Source organism: Panthera pardus, unplaced genomic scaffold (genome assembly GCF_024362965.1).
Source record: "Panthera pardus isolate Hobbes unplaced genomic scaffold, ASM2436296v1 HiC_scaffold_20, whole genome shotgun sequence".
Lineage (NCBI taxonomy): Eukaryota > Metazoa > Chordata > Mammalia > Carnivora > Felidae > Panthera > Panthera pardus.
The window spans coordinates 73,006,164-73,021,464 of record NW_026526766.1 but is presented as its reverse complement, the minus strand read 5'-3'; the positions used below and the strand labels follow the sequence as shown (position 1 = coordinate 73,021,464).

The 15,301-nt window shown below is 49.4% G+C and overlaps 1 protein-coding gene and 1 long non-coding RNA gene across 3 annotated transcripts in view; one reads left to right on the top strand and one right to left on the bottom strand.

The window, feature by feature from the left end:
* Window positions 1-12,180, bottom strand: part of LOC128778635 (uncharacterized) — a 27,158-nt gene extending 14,978 nt beyond the window's left edge. Inside the window, exon 1 of the long non-coding RNA XR_008424317.1 lies at window positions 11,544-12,180. This is a non-coding gene — a long non-coding RNA (uncharacterized LOC128778635). The remainder of the gene's footprint in view (window positions 1-11,543) is intronic.
* RNF183 (ring finger protein 183) lies at window positions 6,440-15,301 on the top strand. 2 transcript variants are annotated; one of them, XM_019454138.2, is made up of 2 exons: window positions 6,440-6,767; window positions 13,637-15,300. In XM_019454138.2, the coding sequence occupies exon 2, from the start codon at window positions 13,674-13,676 to the stop codon at window positions 14,244-14,246; it is 573 nt and encodes a 190-aa protein (XP_019309683.2). In that variant the 5' UTR covers window positions 6,440-6,767; window positions 13,637-13,673; the 3' UTR covers window positions 14,247-15,300. The 2 variants fall into 2 exon arrangements, with proteins under 2 accessions (XP_019309683.2, XP_019309684.2); XM_019454139.2 differs by lacking the exon at window positions 6,440-6,767 and adding an exon at window positions 12,168-12,940 and having other exon boundaries at window positions 13,637-15,301.

Below are 15,301 nucleotides of genomic sequence, written 5' to 3'. Positions count from 1 at the left end.
AAGGGAGACAGAGGATCCAAAGCGGGCTCTGCGCCGACAGCAGCAAGAGCCCCGTGCGGGGCTTGAACTCACGAACCACAAGATCATGACCTGAGTGGAAGCTGGATGTTTAACCGACTGAGCCATCCAGGTGCCCCCAAATCCAACTGCTCTTCACAGAACCCTGTGGATTCCGGGAATAACAACGCTGGATGTGACCTGCTTGATGAGAAGTGTATGAACTACTTTATATTTGAAACAATAGCTAGATCTTGGAGTTCCTACTAAGTCTGAGGTTAGCTAATACCGGGAAGTGGTCCCATTCAGTATTTCTAACCATCTGATATATGCTAAAAAGAAAATAAGAAAATAGTTCACAACCCTTATCCACAATTCCAAAATCCCTGCACTCTGAAGACAAAATTTCTTTTCATTAAATTTGGCACCAAAATTTACCTGGCCCTATCCTGTTTCTTCTTTTTGGTATAATCAACTGCAGAATATTAAAGCATTTAATCCCAGGGTGCTGCGTCAGATCCCACTGGGAGAGTTACTTAATATATCCGTAAATATGCCATATCATTGTCCTAAAATAGGAAAAGATCCGGATTCGGAAGCACATCTGGCTCCAAGGGTTTTGTATAAGGGATTGTGACCTTGTAAAAACAAGTTGAGATGCTGCCTGAGGCAGGGGTGGGGCGCGCCGGCTCCCAGGTGGGGATTCACCCAGCCCTGTCCACGATGTATCCTTGGGATCATGTCCTTGGGAAGTCTTCAGGGATCTGAATGTAATGGATCATGAATGTGATCAGGGAGAGCCAAGGAGCATCTATTGGGGATATTTGTCCTCAATCAGTACTCTTCATACTTTAGCATGTTTCTGAATCTCCTAAGGGTCTTGCAAAAAGGCAAATTATGACAGCAGGTCTGGAGTCAGCCTGAGCTCTGCATTTTGGACAATCTCCGGGCGATGCCTTCCCGCTGGGACCGTCCCAAACTCTGTACGGGTCTGATGCAAGACTCTGAATGATGATAATGTAGTACCCCATGGAGAGAGGTGGCCCTGCCCTCACTAAACACGATCCCTCTTCACCGGGCCAAAACCTGCCTCGTTACCGCCTTTTCTCCACCCTCCCCTGCCCTTCCACTGCCTTCTGCTGCCTCTTCCTCCCCAGATGGAGCCATGCCACCCTGCGCCTCCACTGCCGACCTTGGCTGGACTGCACCAAGTCTCATGACTCTTCGCTCATCCGGTTCCAAGGTACTGCTTAGATGAGGTGCTTTTCTGGTTGGCTGACCTCACCCCCCACAAGCATGACCTAAATCAGTTCAATTCAGATTCCTCAGATGCCTCGCTCTCTCTCCTGGGTATCTTCCCGAAAAAACTTTCCGCTGTTTGCAAAGTACTCCCTAGCCTTGACCACCTGGAGACATTGTGATAATGCATTTGCTCACTAGACAATCAGTGACCCGGAAAAGGACCCTGGTTTATTTTATTTTTATTTCAATGCTTGCAACGCCCTGACTGATTACTTACATGCCCTCCCTGTTTTTCTTTATAAGTTCTGGATTTCCTGGCTGCAGAAAACTCTGGCTGACTGATTTTCCAAGTGAATTCTCCTGTTACAAAAGGAATACATATTCACTGATAAAAACTTAGAATAATATAAATGAAAAGAAAATGACACCGCCAGCGAGCTTATCACCGAGAGATACAATATTTTGCCTCACGGTCTTTCAGTCTTTTTTTTTTTTTTTTTTTTTTTTTTTAATGCTTATTTATTTTTGAGACAGGGAGAGACAGCATGAACGGGGGAGGGTCAGAGAGAGAGGGAGACACAGAATCTGAAACAGGCTCCAGGCTCTGAGCTGTCAGCACAGAGCCTGACGCGGGGCTTGAACTCACAGACCGCGAGATCATGACCTGAGCTGAAGTCGGATGCTTAACTGACTGAGCCACCCAGGCGCCCCTCTTTCAGTCTTTATGTATAGTTTGTTTTACACAATCTAGCTCACACTACACACACCATTTTGTAAACTGCCTTCCTGCCTCCATTTACGACATGTCGTGACCATTTTCACAAGTAATAACAATTTTTCTACAACATTTTCTACTCAACTGATGTGCTATAGTTGGGCTTTTTTTTTTTTTTTTTTTTTTTTAACGTTCATTCAGTTTTGAGAGACAGAGCACGAATGGGTAAGGGCAGAGAGAGAGAGGGAGACATAGACTCCAAAGCAGGCTCCAGGCTCTGAGCTGTCAGCACAGAGCCCGACGCGGGACTCAAACTCAGGAACCGTCAGATCATGACCTGAGCCGAAGTTGGACGCTCAACTGACCGAGCCGCCCAGGCGCCCCTATAGTTGGGCTTTTATATTTCTTTCAATCTTTTTTTTTTTTTTTTAAACTTAAAACTTCGATGAACATCCTCACTTAACCAAAAGACACAGGCATATTCTGATTGTGACACTAATTCCAACGCATGTGTATATTTCGCCACCACCAAGCAGTTCTCAGACACCGGCTGGATGTCCCACAGGTCAGCTCAATTGTGACACTACCTAGCTGGAGATTGCGTCAGCTCCCACAGTGAAGGGTTCGCTCCCGCAAGATTGTCCCCACCATTACCACACACACTTCAGAAAACCAACTATAAGTCCAGCTCATCACCCAGGCTTCTGATCAACTGGCTACAGATAGATCGGAGGTTCTCACGACCTTGGGTTTGGTTAATTTGAACGTGGCTCGCAGAACTCAGAGAAGCATCCGCTTATCCTTACGGGCTTATTATAGAAGGTATGTAAAGGCCTGTGGCTTTTATCTCTATAAAAGCTGCAGATGAACAGCCCGATGGAAGAGGCGCATAGGGCAGGCAGGCCACGTGGGACGGGGCATGTAGCCTCTCTGCCCTGTCCCGGCACTGCCCTGTGTTCATCAGTCCAGAAGCTCTCTGAACACCATCCTTTAGGGGATTTATGGAGGCCTCACTAGAGCAATGTTTGACTAAATCATGGCCACTGGCAATTGAATTCCATCTCTAGCCCCTCTCCTCTCCCAGGGGGTGGGTGTTCAGGCTGGACTGAAAGTTCCAACCCCAAGATTACAAGGTTGGTTGCCCTGGCAAGGAGCCACCTTTAGGTTGCCTGGGCGCTTTCCAAAAGTTTTCTCATTCACATAACAAAAGACACGTTTAGTGTTCCCATCACTTAGGAAATTCCAAGGGATTTAGGAACTCTGTGCCAGGAATAGAAGGATCAAATGTATATTTCATGTTATAAATCTCCATGTCACAGATGTCTTTTGGGCACGTCCGAGGAATTATATTATTAGGTCAAAGTGTACAAACTTCTTCATGGTTTGCACGAATGCTGCCAAACCAGAAAGCATAGCTTCCAAACTGTCAAACACAAAGCAGATCCTTTGGGCTGAATCAGTGTCTTGAATCTCCACTAACCTTGGTTAACCAGCAGTGAAATTTAAAAGCAGGGAATTGTAGAGCTGACAGGGACCTCAGGCCTTCCAGGCACACCTGAGTTCCCTCTGTCTCCAGCTCAGAAAGAGGAAAATTTCTTAGAGATCTTCCCTAGGGATTGGCAACTTTCTGGAGTCCACAGCTTTAATTTCACACAATTCTAGGCTAATCTAAATCCTGCATTTTGGCATTTATTTTTCCAGCTAATATATATTTTTTAATGTTTGTTTTTGAGAGAGAGAGAGAGAGCAAGCGCAAGCAGGGGAGGGGCAGAGAGAGGGAGACAGAGTCCGAAGCAGGTTCCAGGTTCTGAGCTGTCGGCACAGAGCCCGATGTGGGGCTTGAACCCACGAACTGTGAGATCATGACCTGAGCCAAAGTCAGCCGCTTAACAGACTGAGCCACCCAGGTGCCCCTCCAGCTAATATTTATATATTTAAAATGAAGGGATTAGATCAGCAGGGGAATGGTTGGGTAATTTATGACTCATTCAATAAAATACGATGCGGGGCGCCTGGGTGGCTCAGTCCGTTAAGCGTCCGACTTCGGCTCAGGTCGTGATCTCCCGGTCCGTGAGTTCAAGCCCCGCATCGGGCTCTGTGCTGACAGCTCAGAGCCTGGAGCCTGTTTCAGATTCTGTGTCTCCCTCTCTCTGACCCTCCCCTGTTCATGCTCTGTCTCTCTCTGTCTCAAAAATAAATAAACGTTAAAAAAAAAAATTAAAAAAAAATAAAAAAATAAAATACGATGCAACCATTACAAAACTGAAAACAAGCTTTTTAGGTACTAATCCAGAATGATATTTCAGGTGCATTGTTAAGTGAAAAAGGCAAGGTGCAGTACAGTGTATATCATGTGCACATTTGCGTAAAGAGGAGGAAAAGAGACACATAGACGTTTTACCAAAGGAGTTTTGTTTGCGCAGCCATAAAATTTCTTTGGGAAGATGCAAAAGAAACTGACAGTACAATACCTTAATTTTCAAGGGCACCTGGGTGGCTCAGTCGGTTAACTGTCCGACTGTTGATTTCGGCTCAGGTCATGATCTCACGGTTCGTGGGTTCTAGCCCGCGTCAGGCTCTTCGCTGACAGCATGGAGCCTGCTTGGGATTCTCTCTCCCCCTCTCTCTGCCCCTCCCCTGCTCTCTCTCAAAATAAATAAATAAAGTGAAAAAAAAATTTTTTTTAAAATAACCTTAATTTTCAGGGCATTGAGGTGGCTGGGAGAAGAACACAACATTTTCACCACAAAATCAAATCTTTCACATGAATATGTTACCTATTCTAAAATAAAATAATTTTAGAAACATAAAATGATGAAACCAGGACAATTGATTACAATGCCAACCAAAGACATTTACGTAGGGGTGTCTGGGTAGCTCAGTCGCTTAAGCGTCTGACTTCAGGCTCAGGTCATGGTCTTGTGGTTCGTGAGTTCGAGCCCCACATCGGGCTCTCTGCTGTCAGCATGGAGCCCGCTTCAGATCCTCTGTTTCCCTCGCTCTTTCTCTCTCTCTCTCTCAAAAATAAACATTATGAGGGGCGCCTGTGTGGCTCAGTTGGTTGAGCGGCCGACTTCGGCTCAGGTCATGATCTCGCAGTCCGTGAGTTCGAGCCCCGCGTCGGGCTCTGTGCCGACAGCTCAGAGCCTGGAGCCTGTTTCGGGTTCTGTGTCTCCCTCTCTCTCTGACCCTCCCCTGTTCATGCTGTCTCTCCCTGTCTCAAAAATAAAATAAACGTTAAAAAAAAAAATTAAAAAAAAATAATAAACATTATGAAAAATTTTGAAAAAGACATTTATTTATTTGTTTATCCTCCAAAGCCTATGGAAAAGGTCAGTAAAGGAATAAAGTTAGAGGAGTCTGAGTACACAGACCGTGAGGGGGCCAGAAAAGGTGTCTTACACTGAGGAGAGGGTAAGGCAAGGGCACAGATTTCAGAGCCACATTTACAGGCCCAGCTATTAAGTGGTTCTCATGAGACTGTGGGCAAATAAATCCCTCCCTTGCTTTGAGCTGCAGATTCCTTATCTGCAGAAGAATAAGGAAGAGTCACGGATTTTTCTGTGTCCCGTATCGCCAGGCACTATGCTCCCTGGGATTGCTGGGGGCATTCGCCGTCACAGATCACAGCGTTCAGTAAAACACCCAGAAAACTACCATTATTACTTTTAATGATAGTGGCGGGTTTTTTTTCCCTAGCGGACTGACAAATCTTAAACTGAGTCCCTTTAAAAAACCAGTGTCCTTTTTTTAAGTTGATGTATTTATTTTGAGAGAGAGAGAGGGCATGAGCAGGGGAGGGGCAGAGAGAGAGGGAACCCCAAGCAGGCTCTTTGCTGTCAGCACGGAGTCTGACGTGGGGCTTGAGCTCGTGAACTGTGAGATCATGACCTGAGCTGAAACCAAGAGTTGGGTGCTTACCTGACCGAGCCACCCAGGCGCTCCCCAAATCAGTGTCTTATTTAAATTTGAGTTTCTCTAATTATAAATGAGGTTGAGCAGTTATGTGCGTATCCCGTCATGTTTCCCTTCAGCGATCTTCCAGATCCTATCGGCATAAGAGCCGTAGTTAACATTTCCTGTGTGCCATGAACCCTCCAAGTGGTATTTCATGTAATCTGCAGATCAAGCAGGTAAAATTATGATGCCCATTTACAGGTGAGGAAACGAGGCTTAGAGAAGACTGTTTGCTCGCCTCTACTGCTAGTGAGTAGAGTCTGGATTCTGAGCAAGGACTTGACCCTCAGCCAGACATCTGACTTGATTGACGCAGTCTCTTCACGTTTAGCTTAAATAATCGCCCCCTGATTGTTTTTCTGTTGGATGATTTGCCTTTTCCTTAATATTTTGCAAGAGCCCCTTGTATTTCGGTTTGTAGGGGCCCAGGGCGGGGGGTGGGGGGGTAGTTATCTGGGCTGAGGGACAAGTGGCTTCAGAGATATCCTGCCTTCCCTCCAAGTAAGGTTGGGCAGGAGTCAAGGCTGAACAGTCAGTTGTGGCAGGAAATCAAGACAGAGCAGAGGTCTGCAAGAGTGAGGGACTTTGACCCCCTCAGAGAAAAAGCTAGAGTGACTCACAGGCGGAAGAGAAAACCAAAGCTCCCAGGCTGTCCCCTGTGAGCGCCGACAGTCCAAAGTCATCAGAAGGAGGACGAAAACCAGAGCCTGGTCAGGAGCTGCCAGAGACCCATGCAAATGAGGCCCGCCCCCCACTGCCTGGAAACCAGGCCCAGAGAAGTTAGAGCACAGAGCACACGCTGCAGGGTCCGCACTGGGGACAGGAGGAGGAGGCGGAGGGGACTCTGAGGAAGCAGGTAAGGACCAGAGAGGGGCACGGAGGGACGGGTGGGACACAGGGTCCCAGAGCCCTGAGAGGCAGTGCCGTCGGCCAACGTGAACGCTGCGGCCTGGGAGGAAAGGGCTCCTGGGACCATCTTTCAAGCTCAGCCCTTCTTCAGCTGTGAAGTCTTAAGCCACTTGACATTCTTTTTTTCTTTCTTTTTTAAGCCACTTCACATTCTGAGCCTTGGCGTCCCTACCTATAAAATGGGTATAAAACTATCGTACTAATTTGGGGCGCCTGGGTGGCCCAGTCAGTTAAGTGTCCCAGTCTTGATTTCAGCTCTGGTCATGACCTCACAGTCATGAGATCGAGCCCCAAGTCGGGCTCTGCTCTGGCTGCGGAGCCTGCTTAAGATTCTCTCTCTCTCTCTCTCTCTCTCTCTCTCTCTCTCTCTCGGGGCGCCTGGGTGGCTCAGTCGGTCGAGTGTCTGACTTCGACTCAGGTCATGATCTCGCTGTTTGTGAGTTCGAGCCCCGCGTCGGGCTCTGTGCTGACAGCTCAGAGCCTGGAGTCTGCTTTGGAATCTGTCTCGCTCTCTCTCTGCCCCTTCCCTGCTCACGATCTGTTCTCTGTCTCTCAAAAATGAATAAACGTTAAAAAAAAAAAAGAAGCTTCTCTCTCTCTCCCTCTGCTCCTCCCCTGTGCGTGTGCGAGCGTGAATGCATGCGCATGGTCTCTCTCTCAAAAATAAACAGTAAAAAAGGAAGGAAAGGAGGTAGGGAGGAAGGAAGGAAAGGAGGAAGAAAGAAAACTGTCATGCTAACCATACTGAGCCCCTGCTGTGCTTTGCTGGGCACATGATAGATATTATCCCTTTGTCACAAGGCAAGCCTCAAAGGCGGGATTATTAGCCTATTTTACAAAGAAAAATGAAGCTCAGAGAGCATAAGCCACTTACCTAAGACCACACAGCAAATAAGTCTGGTTCCAAAGCCCATACACTTTCAACTTCCGATCCTGCTTCCTTTCACAGGGTGGTTTTAAAGAATCCAATGGCCTTAATCAGATGGAAAAAAGTTGTAAAAGACCATCATAAAATCGAGATGTGAGTTGCTACACTTAGATCCTAGCCAGGACCGAGACCCTTCGTAAGCTGTGAAGTCCTGTAAAAATGCTAGTTCTTAACTCTCTCCTCTTGAGGGCAAAAACTTCGGGGCGACGCTACAGGCAGTATCTGGCTGACTTGGTCACAGACCACGGTGATGCCTTTGGGGTGCTGTCTAGGACTTACTGCAGCTGAGATGCTCTGCCTTGGGGGTGGACACACCGACACAGGGCCGGAATCTGTCCTAGAGAGGCTGGCCTCTGACCTGCTGATCCTGGAACAACAGTGGGTGTCTGAGGGGACCCTGGCAGATAAGGGCCCAGGCGCTCATGCGACAGTAATCATTCCTACTCTTGAATGGCCTCTTACGGCTTTGGCCATGGAACTTCAGAAAATGTAGGTCTGCTTTGGGGGCACGGGAGAGGTCTTTAAGCGTGGTAATAGAAGTTCATTGTACTGTAGTAAAGGTAGAGTTCTCAGACGAGAGGGCGCCCGGGTGGCTCAGTTAAACATCTGACTTCAGCTCAGGTCATGACCTTACAGTCTGCGAGTTCAAGTCTCGCATCGGGTGAGCTCGTGCCCTGCTTCAGGCGAACATGAGCCCCAGATGAGCCGCATTTCTGTCTCTCTCTCTCTCTCTCTCTGTCCCTCCCTCAGTTTCTCCCTCTCAAAAAAAAAAGAATTTTCAGATGAATTAAAAAAAATTTTTTTAATGTTTATTTTTGAAAGAGAGAGAGAGAGAGAGAGAGAGAGAGAGAGAGAGGGAATGGAATGTAAATGGGGGAGGGGTCGAGAGAGAGGGAGACACAGAATCCAGAGCAGGATCCAGGCTCTGAGCTGACAGCACAACCACGAGATCATGACCTGAGCAGAAGTCAGCCGCTTAACCGACTGAGCCACCCAGATGCCCCTCAGATGAGAGAATTTAAGACAAAACAAAAAAAACACCTATAATCTTACTCCCAGAGATAACCATTGTTGACATTTTGGTGTTTGTTTTTCCAGACAATTCTTCCACTGCATACATATATTGGATATACGGTCATGATAGGGTTTTATTACTGTTTCTTTTTGCTTAATGGCATCACAAACATTTCCACATTAATAGATGTTTTATCACATCATTTTAAAGGCTGCAAAATGTCTCTTCACGGGGATAGAGCAGAATATCTTTAATTGACGTCCCACTATTGAACGAGTAAGCAGTTTTCCATACTACGCTGTTAGAGCTGTGCTTCTACGGGCATCTCTACAGTCAAGCCTTAGCAGAAGTCCTTGATTATGTCCATGGGACAGATGCCCAGTGGGGTACCTTCTTTTTTTATTGAGAGAGAGAGAGAGACAGACAGACAGACAGAGCACAAGCTGGGGAGGGGCAGAGAGAGAGAGGGAGACACAGAATCTGAAGCAGGCTCCAGGCTCTGAGCTGTGAGCACAGAGCCCAACAGGGAGCTTGAACTCACGAACCGCAAGATCATGACTTGAGCCAAAGTCAGACTCTTAACTGACTGAGCCACCCAGGTGCCCCAAGGCCATGTACATTTTAAGGCTTTGATAAGTACTAAAGGTCTGCTTCATACACACTGTGGAATTCAGAGCCCCTCAAAGCTCAACACAGAACCTTTTTCATGGCGAGGCTTGACCTTTCTCTCAAATCCATTTGCAGGGATAATGCCAACCACCTCATACATAGTCTTTGCCGGATGCCAGGCTCTAAGAGCCTTCTCTTCTGACATACTACTTTCAGCCTCCTTTTCCGAAGAAGACATTGAGGGGGCACCTGGGTAGTGCAGTCGGCTAAGCAGCTGACTCTTGATCTTGGCTCAGGTCATGATCTTTTGGTTTGGGGGTTCGAGCCCTGACTGGGGCTCTGCACTGACAGCGTGGAGCCTGCTCGGGATTCTCTTTCATTCTCTCTCTCTCTGCCCCTACCTCGCTTGTGCTCTCTCTCTTTCTAAAATAAATAAACATTAAAAAAAAAAAAAAGATATTGAGACACAGGTGAAGCAATTCAACTGGGATCACAGCCCTAATAAGCAGCGCATCTGGAGTCATGAGCCTGAACAACATGGTTCCAGAATCTACGCTGTCCGCTGCTTTTTGGAAAGTGCCTTTGATTTCATCTCCACAGACAGTTCTTCCTCCATCCCTTTGACCTTCTCTGCCATGGCCTGGCCTACATCAAGTGCCACCACCCCAGCCTGGTGATAAAATCCCTCATGGTCTGCCATTTCTACTCTGTCCTTTTCAGTCTGTTGTCTGCTCTGCAGCTGGAATGCTGTTTTTCTTCTTCTTCTTCTTCTTCTCCTTTATTTTTTTTTAGAGAGAGAGACAGCAAGCAGGGAAGGGGCAGAGAGAGAGGGAGACACAGAACCGGAAACAGGCTCCAGGCTCGGGGCTGTCAGCACAGAGCCCGATGTGGGGCTCGAATTCATAGACCCTGAGATCATGACCTGAGCTGTAATCGGCCGCCCAACCGACTGAGCCAGCCAGGCGCCCCTTCTTATTATTTTTAAAAATATTTTATTTTTAAGTAACTTTTACACCCAACATGGAGCCCGAATCCACAACCCAGAGATCAACCTTCTACTGACCGAGCCAGCCAGGCACCCCTGCAACAGTGATTTTAAAGTGGAAATTGGAAAAAAATAACAAAATAAAATGGAAATAGGATGAACACCCCCTCCCCCCTCCCTCCAAATGAAATCCAGATTAGCTCCCCAGGGCCTGGGGCTTTCCCTCTGGCTTCTCCTGAGCCATTTTCCTGCTCCAGCTCCACCCACGACACTCAGTCACCTCCTTTCACTTCCTGAATCTGGCAGAGGCTTTTCTCACCTTGGGGCTTTGTACTCATTGTTCCCATGGCCCCGGAGTGTTCTTCCTCCATGCCGCGCGGCTGGTTTCTTGTCCTTCAGACTCAGCTCTCACACCACCTCTTTGAAGAAACCTTCCCCGGTGGTTTCCTAGGGAGCCTGTTCCCTAAACCCATTTTCCTTTCTGTCCTTTATAGCGTGCAGTAAAATGGTAGGTTTAGTCATTGCCCACTACTCATTAGTCAGCTTTTTCCCTCCTAGCACTCTAAATGCCCTGAGGTCAAAGCCACGCCTCTTTCATTCATCATTTCCCCAGTGCCCAGCCGGGGCACGCGCAGTGAGGGCTCAATAACTTAACTGTAGGGGCGCCTGGGTGGCTCAGTCAGTTAAGCCCCCCACTTCGGTTCAGGTCATGATCTCATGATTCGTGAGTTCGGGCCCCACATCAGGCTCTCTGCTGTCAGTGCAGGGCCGGCTTCAGATCCTCTGTCCTCCTCCCTCTCTGCACCTCCCCCACCTGCGCTCTCCTTCTCTCAAAAATGAAATAAACATTAAATGACTTAGTAACTGTAGAATGGATGAATGGTCCACAGGGGAAGGCATTATCCTTGGTAAACTCTCCCGGCTTCGGCCAGGACTGTTCCATCCCCCTTCTGCATACCTTTGTTTCCTCTTCCCTTCGCGGAGCAGTGACAGAAGAGAGAACAGCAGGAAGCTATGGACAAGAGAGTGTAAGAAGGTTTTGCTTCAGGTCTCAACTCAGAGCAGATGGTGTCATGTGAGGCGCACAAGGGAGACTTGGTTCCCCCCCAAGCCCTGTGCGTGGTTCCCGGATTGCCACGAGAGACTCCCGGTGCGAGGAATCCCCGGGCCAGATGCAAACACTTACTATGTAGTTAACAACACGCACCCGGCAGGTGAACTGATGGACGAGTGTTGTCTTTAAGCAGCAGCATAGTGGTGAGCTGGAAGCTCTAGTGTCACCACTGGGTGACACCACTGACGAGCTGGGAGACCTTGGGTGAGAGTCACTTCTTGCTTCCCGTCTGCAAAGTGAGTGGTTAGGATGGAGAAATGGTTCTTAAACTTTTTCTTCCCCTCAGCAGCTCCACTCAGCTTATTCAAGCGATCGATATGGGAAAAGCCAGGTGTTTCTGGTTGAAATGGGGAAGCGGGGCTGGAACTGTCCTCCTTCCTGGCTCCCCCTTTTAAGTCCCCAAAGGGGGAGAGATGGCCGGCCTTTGGACTCTAAGATGTCAGCGGTCAGTGCCTGCCAGGCTGGTTGTCTGTGTTCTAAGAACAAAGATGGCAGCAAGACTTGCATGGTTGCAGCTACCTGGGCACATTAAATGATCAGCAAAGGGGGCGTCTTGGGGTGCATGAGTGGCTCAGTCGGTCGGGTGTCCGACTTCAGCTTGGGTCATGATCTCACGGTTCGAGTTCAAGCCCCACATTGGGCTCACTGCTGTCAGCACAGAATCTGCTTCGGATCCTCTGTCCCTCTGTCTTTGCTCTCTGCCTCTCCCTTGCTGGTGCATGCTCTCTCAAAAATAAATAAACATCAAAAAAAAAAATAAATAAATAAAAAGAAAGGAGGGCACCTGGCTGGCTCAGGAGGAGGCGCACACGACTCTTGCTCTCGGGTTGTGAGTTTGAACCTCACATTGGATGTAGAGATTACTTAAAACAAAACAAAAACAAAAAACTTAAAAAAAAAAAAAAAGATCAGAAGGGGACCAGAGAGGATGTGCAGAGATTTTAGACTGTGTAGCAGGTGAACATCGTAGCAGCCAAAGGACAGGGGAGGCAGCCCCTTTGTGTGTGGAGGAGGCTTTGGCCACTTTAGGAAAGAAATGGGGGCCCGGGAGAGAAGCAGCCCAGAGGCTCACTTAACCCCCTCCACAATCTAGAAAAAGGAAATTGCCACCCCTCCCTTCCCAGGTCTTGAATCCCAGGTCTTGAAGAGACCGCCCACAATCTTGCAGACGCTTGGCTTCCACGGTTGACTGTGTGCCACGCCCTGGGGGAACTCTGGTCCCCCACCTCCCCACTCCACCACCCAGGCGGCTCCGTGGCCTTTGCCGAGGGCAGGTGTGCTCAGGAGGCCGCAGCCCGGGCCCCCTGGCAGCTCCAGGTGCTGTGTGTGCTGCCATGGAGACGGGCCCGGGGGTTGGCGGCTGGTGGAGGGAAGGCCGCCTCCCGAAGCTTTGTGGATTCAGGAGAGGGAGAGACGGGAGCCTCAGGTCCTTCAGGTAGTCTGCCCGACCTAGTGCCAAGGAAGCCCAGGTGGGTGCCCTGAGGTTTCCCGGGACAGAGGGAGGGAGGAGGAGCCAGGAGAGGCCAAGTATTGGGAGGAGGCTCTGGAAGGGCTGATCTGGGGACCTGGGTGTCTCTAAGCTTCCAGGTCAAGGGGAAAAGCCTCACCAGGGCCCCCCTTGCCGGGCCAGTGCAGTGCCCTGCGCAGACTGGGCAAATGGGCTCTGGAGGGTTGGCCCGATAGCCCAGTGGGAGGAGGGAAAGAGGGCCTGGCATTTGTCCCCAGAGGGACAGACCGGGGGATTCACAAAGGCCATCTCTGCACGCACGAGTCAGGGATTTGAGGCCACAGGGAAGGAAGTATTTGCCCTGTAACACAAACCACTGACTGGTTCCACTCCCTCTTCCTGGAGTCTGAGGAGCTAAGGGTGATCACATGGAACACAAGGCGTACTTTATCCGTTTCCAGAGCCAGGGTGCAGTCTCCTCCAGGGGCAGCTTGTTAACAGTGGGGTGGCTCAGGCCTTTGCCCTGATAGAAGGCATGCTGCAGGAGCCCCGGACTTGGCAGCTTAGGAACTGGGTGGTCTGGAACAAATTGCTGAGTTTTTCATCTGTGAAATGTGGGTGACGGTATCTTTCAACAGCACACAGACTCCTTGCCTAGGGCCAGGCACAAGGATGGGGCTCAATGGGTGTCCCTTTGCTCCTTTGCCCTTTCTGCCAGGACATTCCTCCTAGGCCTCGCGGTGTCCGATCTGAGGATGGCCGAGCAGCAGGGCCGGGAGCCTGAGTGCCCTGTCTGCTGGAACCCCTTCAACAACACGTTCCACACCCCCAAAGTGCTGGACTGTTGTCACTCCTTCTGCGTGGAATGCCTGGCCCACCTCAGCCTGGTGACTCCAGCCCGGCGCCGGTTGCTCTGCCCCCTCTGTCGCCAGCCCACGGTGCTGGCCTCTGGGCAGCCTGTCACGGACTTGCCAACGGATACTGCCGTGCTCACCCTGCTTCGCCTGGAGCCCCACCATGTCATCCTGGAAGGCCACCAGCTCTGTCTCAAGGACCAGCCTAAGAGCCGCTACTTCCTGCGCCAGCCCCGGGTTTACACGCTGGACCTAGGCCCTGAGCCCGGGGGCCAAACTGGGCCCCCCCAGGACGCAGGCCCTTCCCCCAGGTCTCTGCCCATTCCCATCCCCAGCCACTACTCTCTGAGGGAGTGTTTCCGCAACCCTCAGTTCCGGATCTTTGCTTACCTGATGGCTGTCATCCTCAGTGTCACCCTGTTGCTCATCTTCTCCGTCTTTTGGACTAAGCAGTTCCTTTGGGGTGTGGGATGAGCGTTGCTTCTGGACAAGGAACCGAGTCTTTCCTGACTGCTGCTGGGGATGGGGACCGCAGAGCCTCATTTGGGGTTGTCTTCCTTTGTAGTATTGTTCCTTTTTGCAATCCGGGGATCAGTAAGGCCAGGTGTTTGCTTCTGGGAACAGTCCTACTGTAATGGGAATATTTGAAACCGAAAAGGCTGGGAAAAGGTGTGGAGACCCCTGGGTGTGAGCCATGGGCCAAGAAGGGCAGAGAAGCAGACCTGGCACAAAGAGCTACGTGGCAAGTTGTGCTCAAGGGCTGGACGATGGTATCCGGGAGCTCGACCGGCCCAGAAAGGTGCATTTCTCACTGGAGTTGCTCCCAACTCGGTTCACATTTGTTTGAGTTATATCCTGCTACAATTTTGGAAAGTGAGCCTCAATTCTGTGAGCAAAGGCGTGTGCCTTCTTTCAGTTTTCTCTTTAGAAGTCTTGCCACCTGCAGTCACGAACTCATGCACTGACTCATTCAACAACCACTTGGTCGATGTGGTGTCAGAACTAGGGGAAGGGAAGGATAGGATATCCATGGGTCACAGAGAGCCTCTACCAGCAAGGATGGCATGTTTCCTCAGCTGCTTGTACAGGACAACCTCTTGTCGGTGTGTGGCTTCTGGAGTGTCGAGAGTAAAGGTGATCAAAAGAAATCTGCGATTTGGAGAAAAGGTTTTTATTCCTCCGGGTAGGGGCAGAGGCCCTAATTAAGCCTGGATGCTGGACAGAGCTGACTCCCCTGCTCCAGGCAGTTGACCTCAAGAGGTAGGGCAGAAGCCCTGGATAGAGGGGTCCATCCCAGGCCATGCAGAGATGCTAGTTTTCATTTCATGGGACTTAATCCCAGTACCAAGGCAAACTAGATGCGTAGGTGGTTTAACTCTAAATTGCCACCTAGGCAGTATCTAAAACTCTTTCTTCTTCCCCAGTTTTAATATTGTCCAGTGGCCCACAGTTCTGGAACAATCTCAAAGTGGTTAAAACACCATTACAATTATGAAAAGACAATATTTGAGGGGTATTTTGATTTGTGG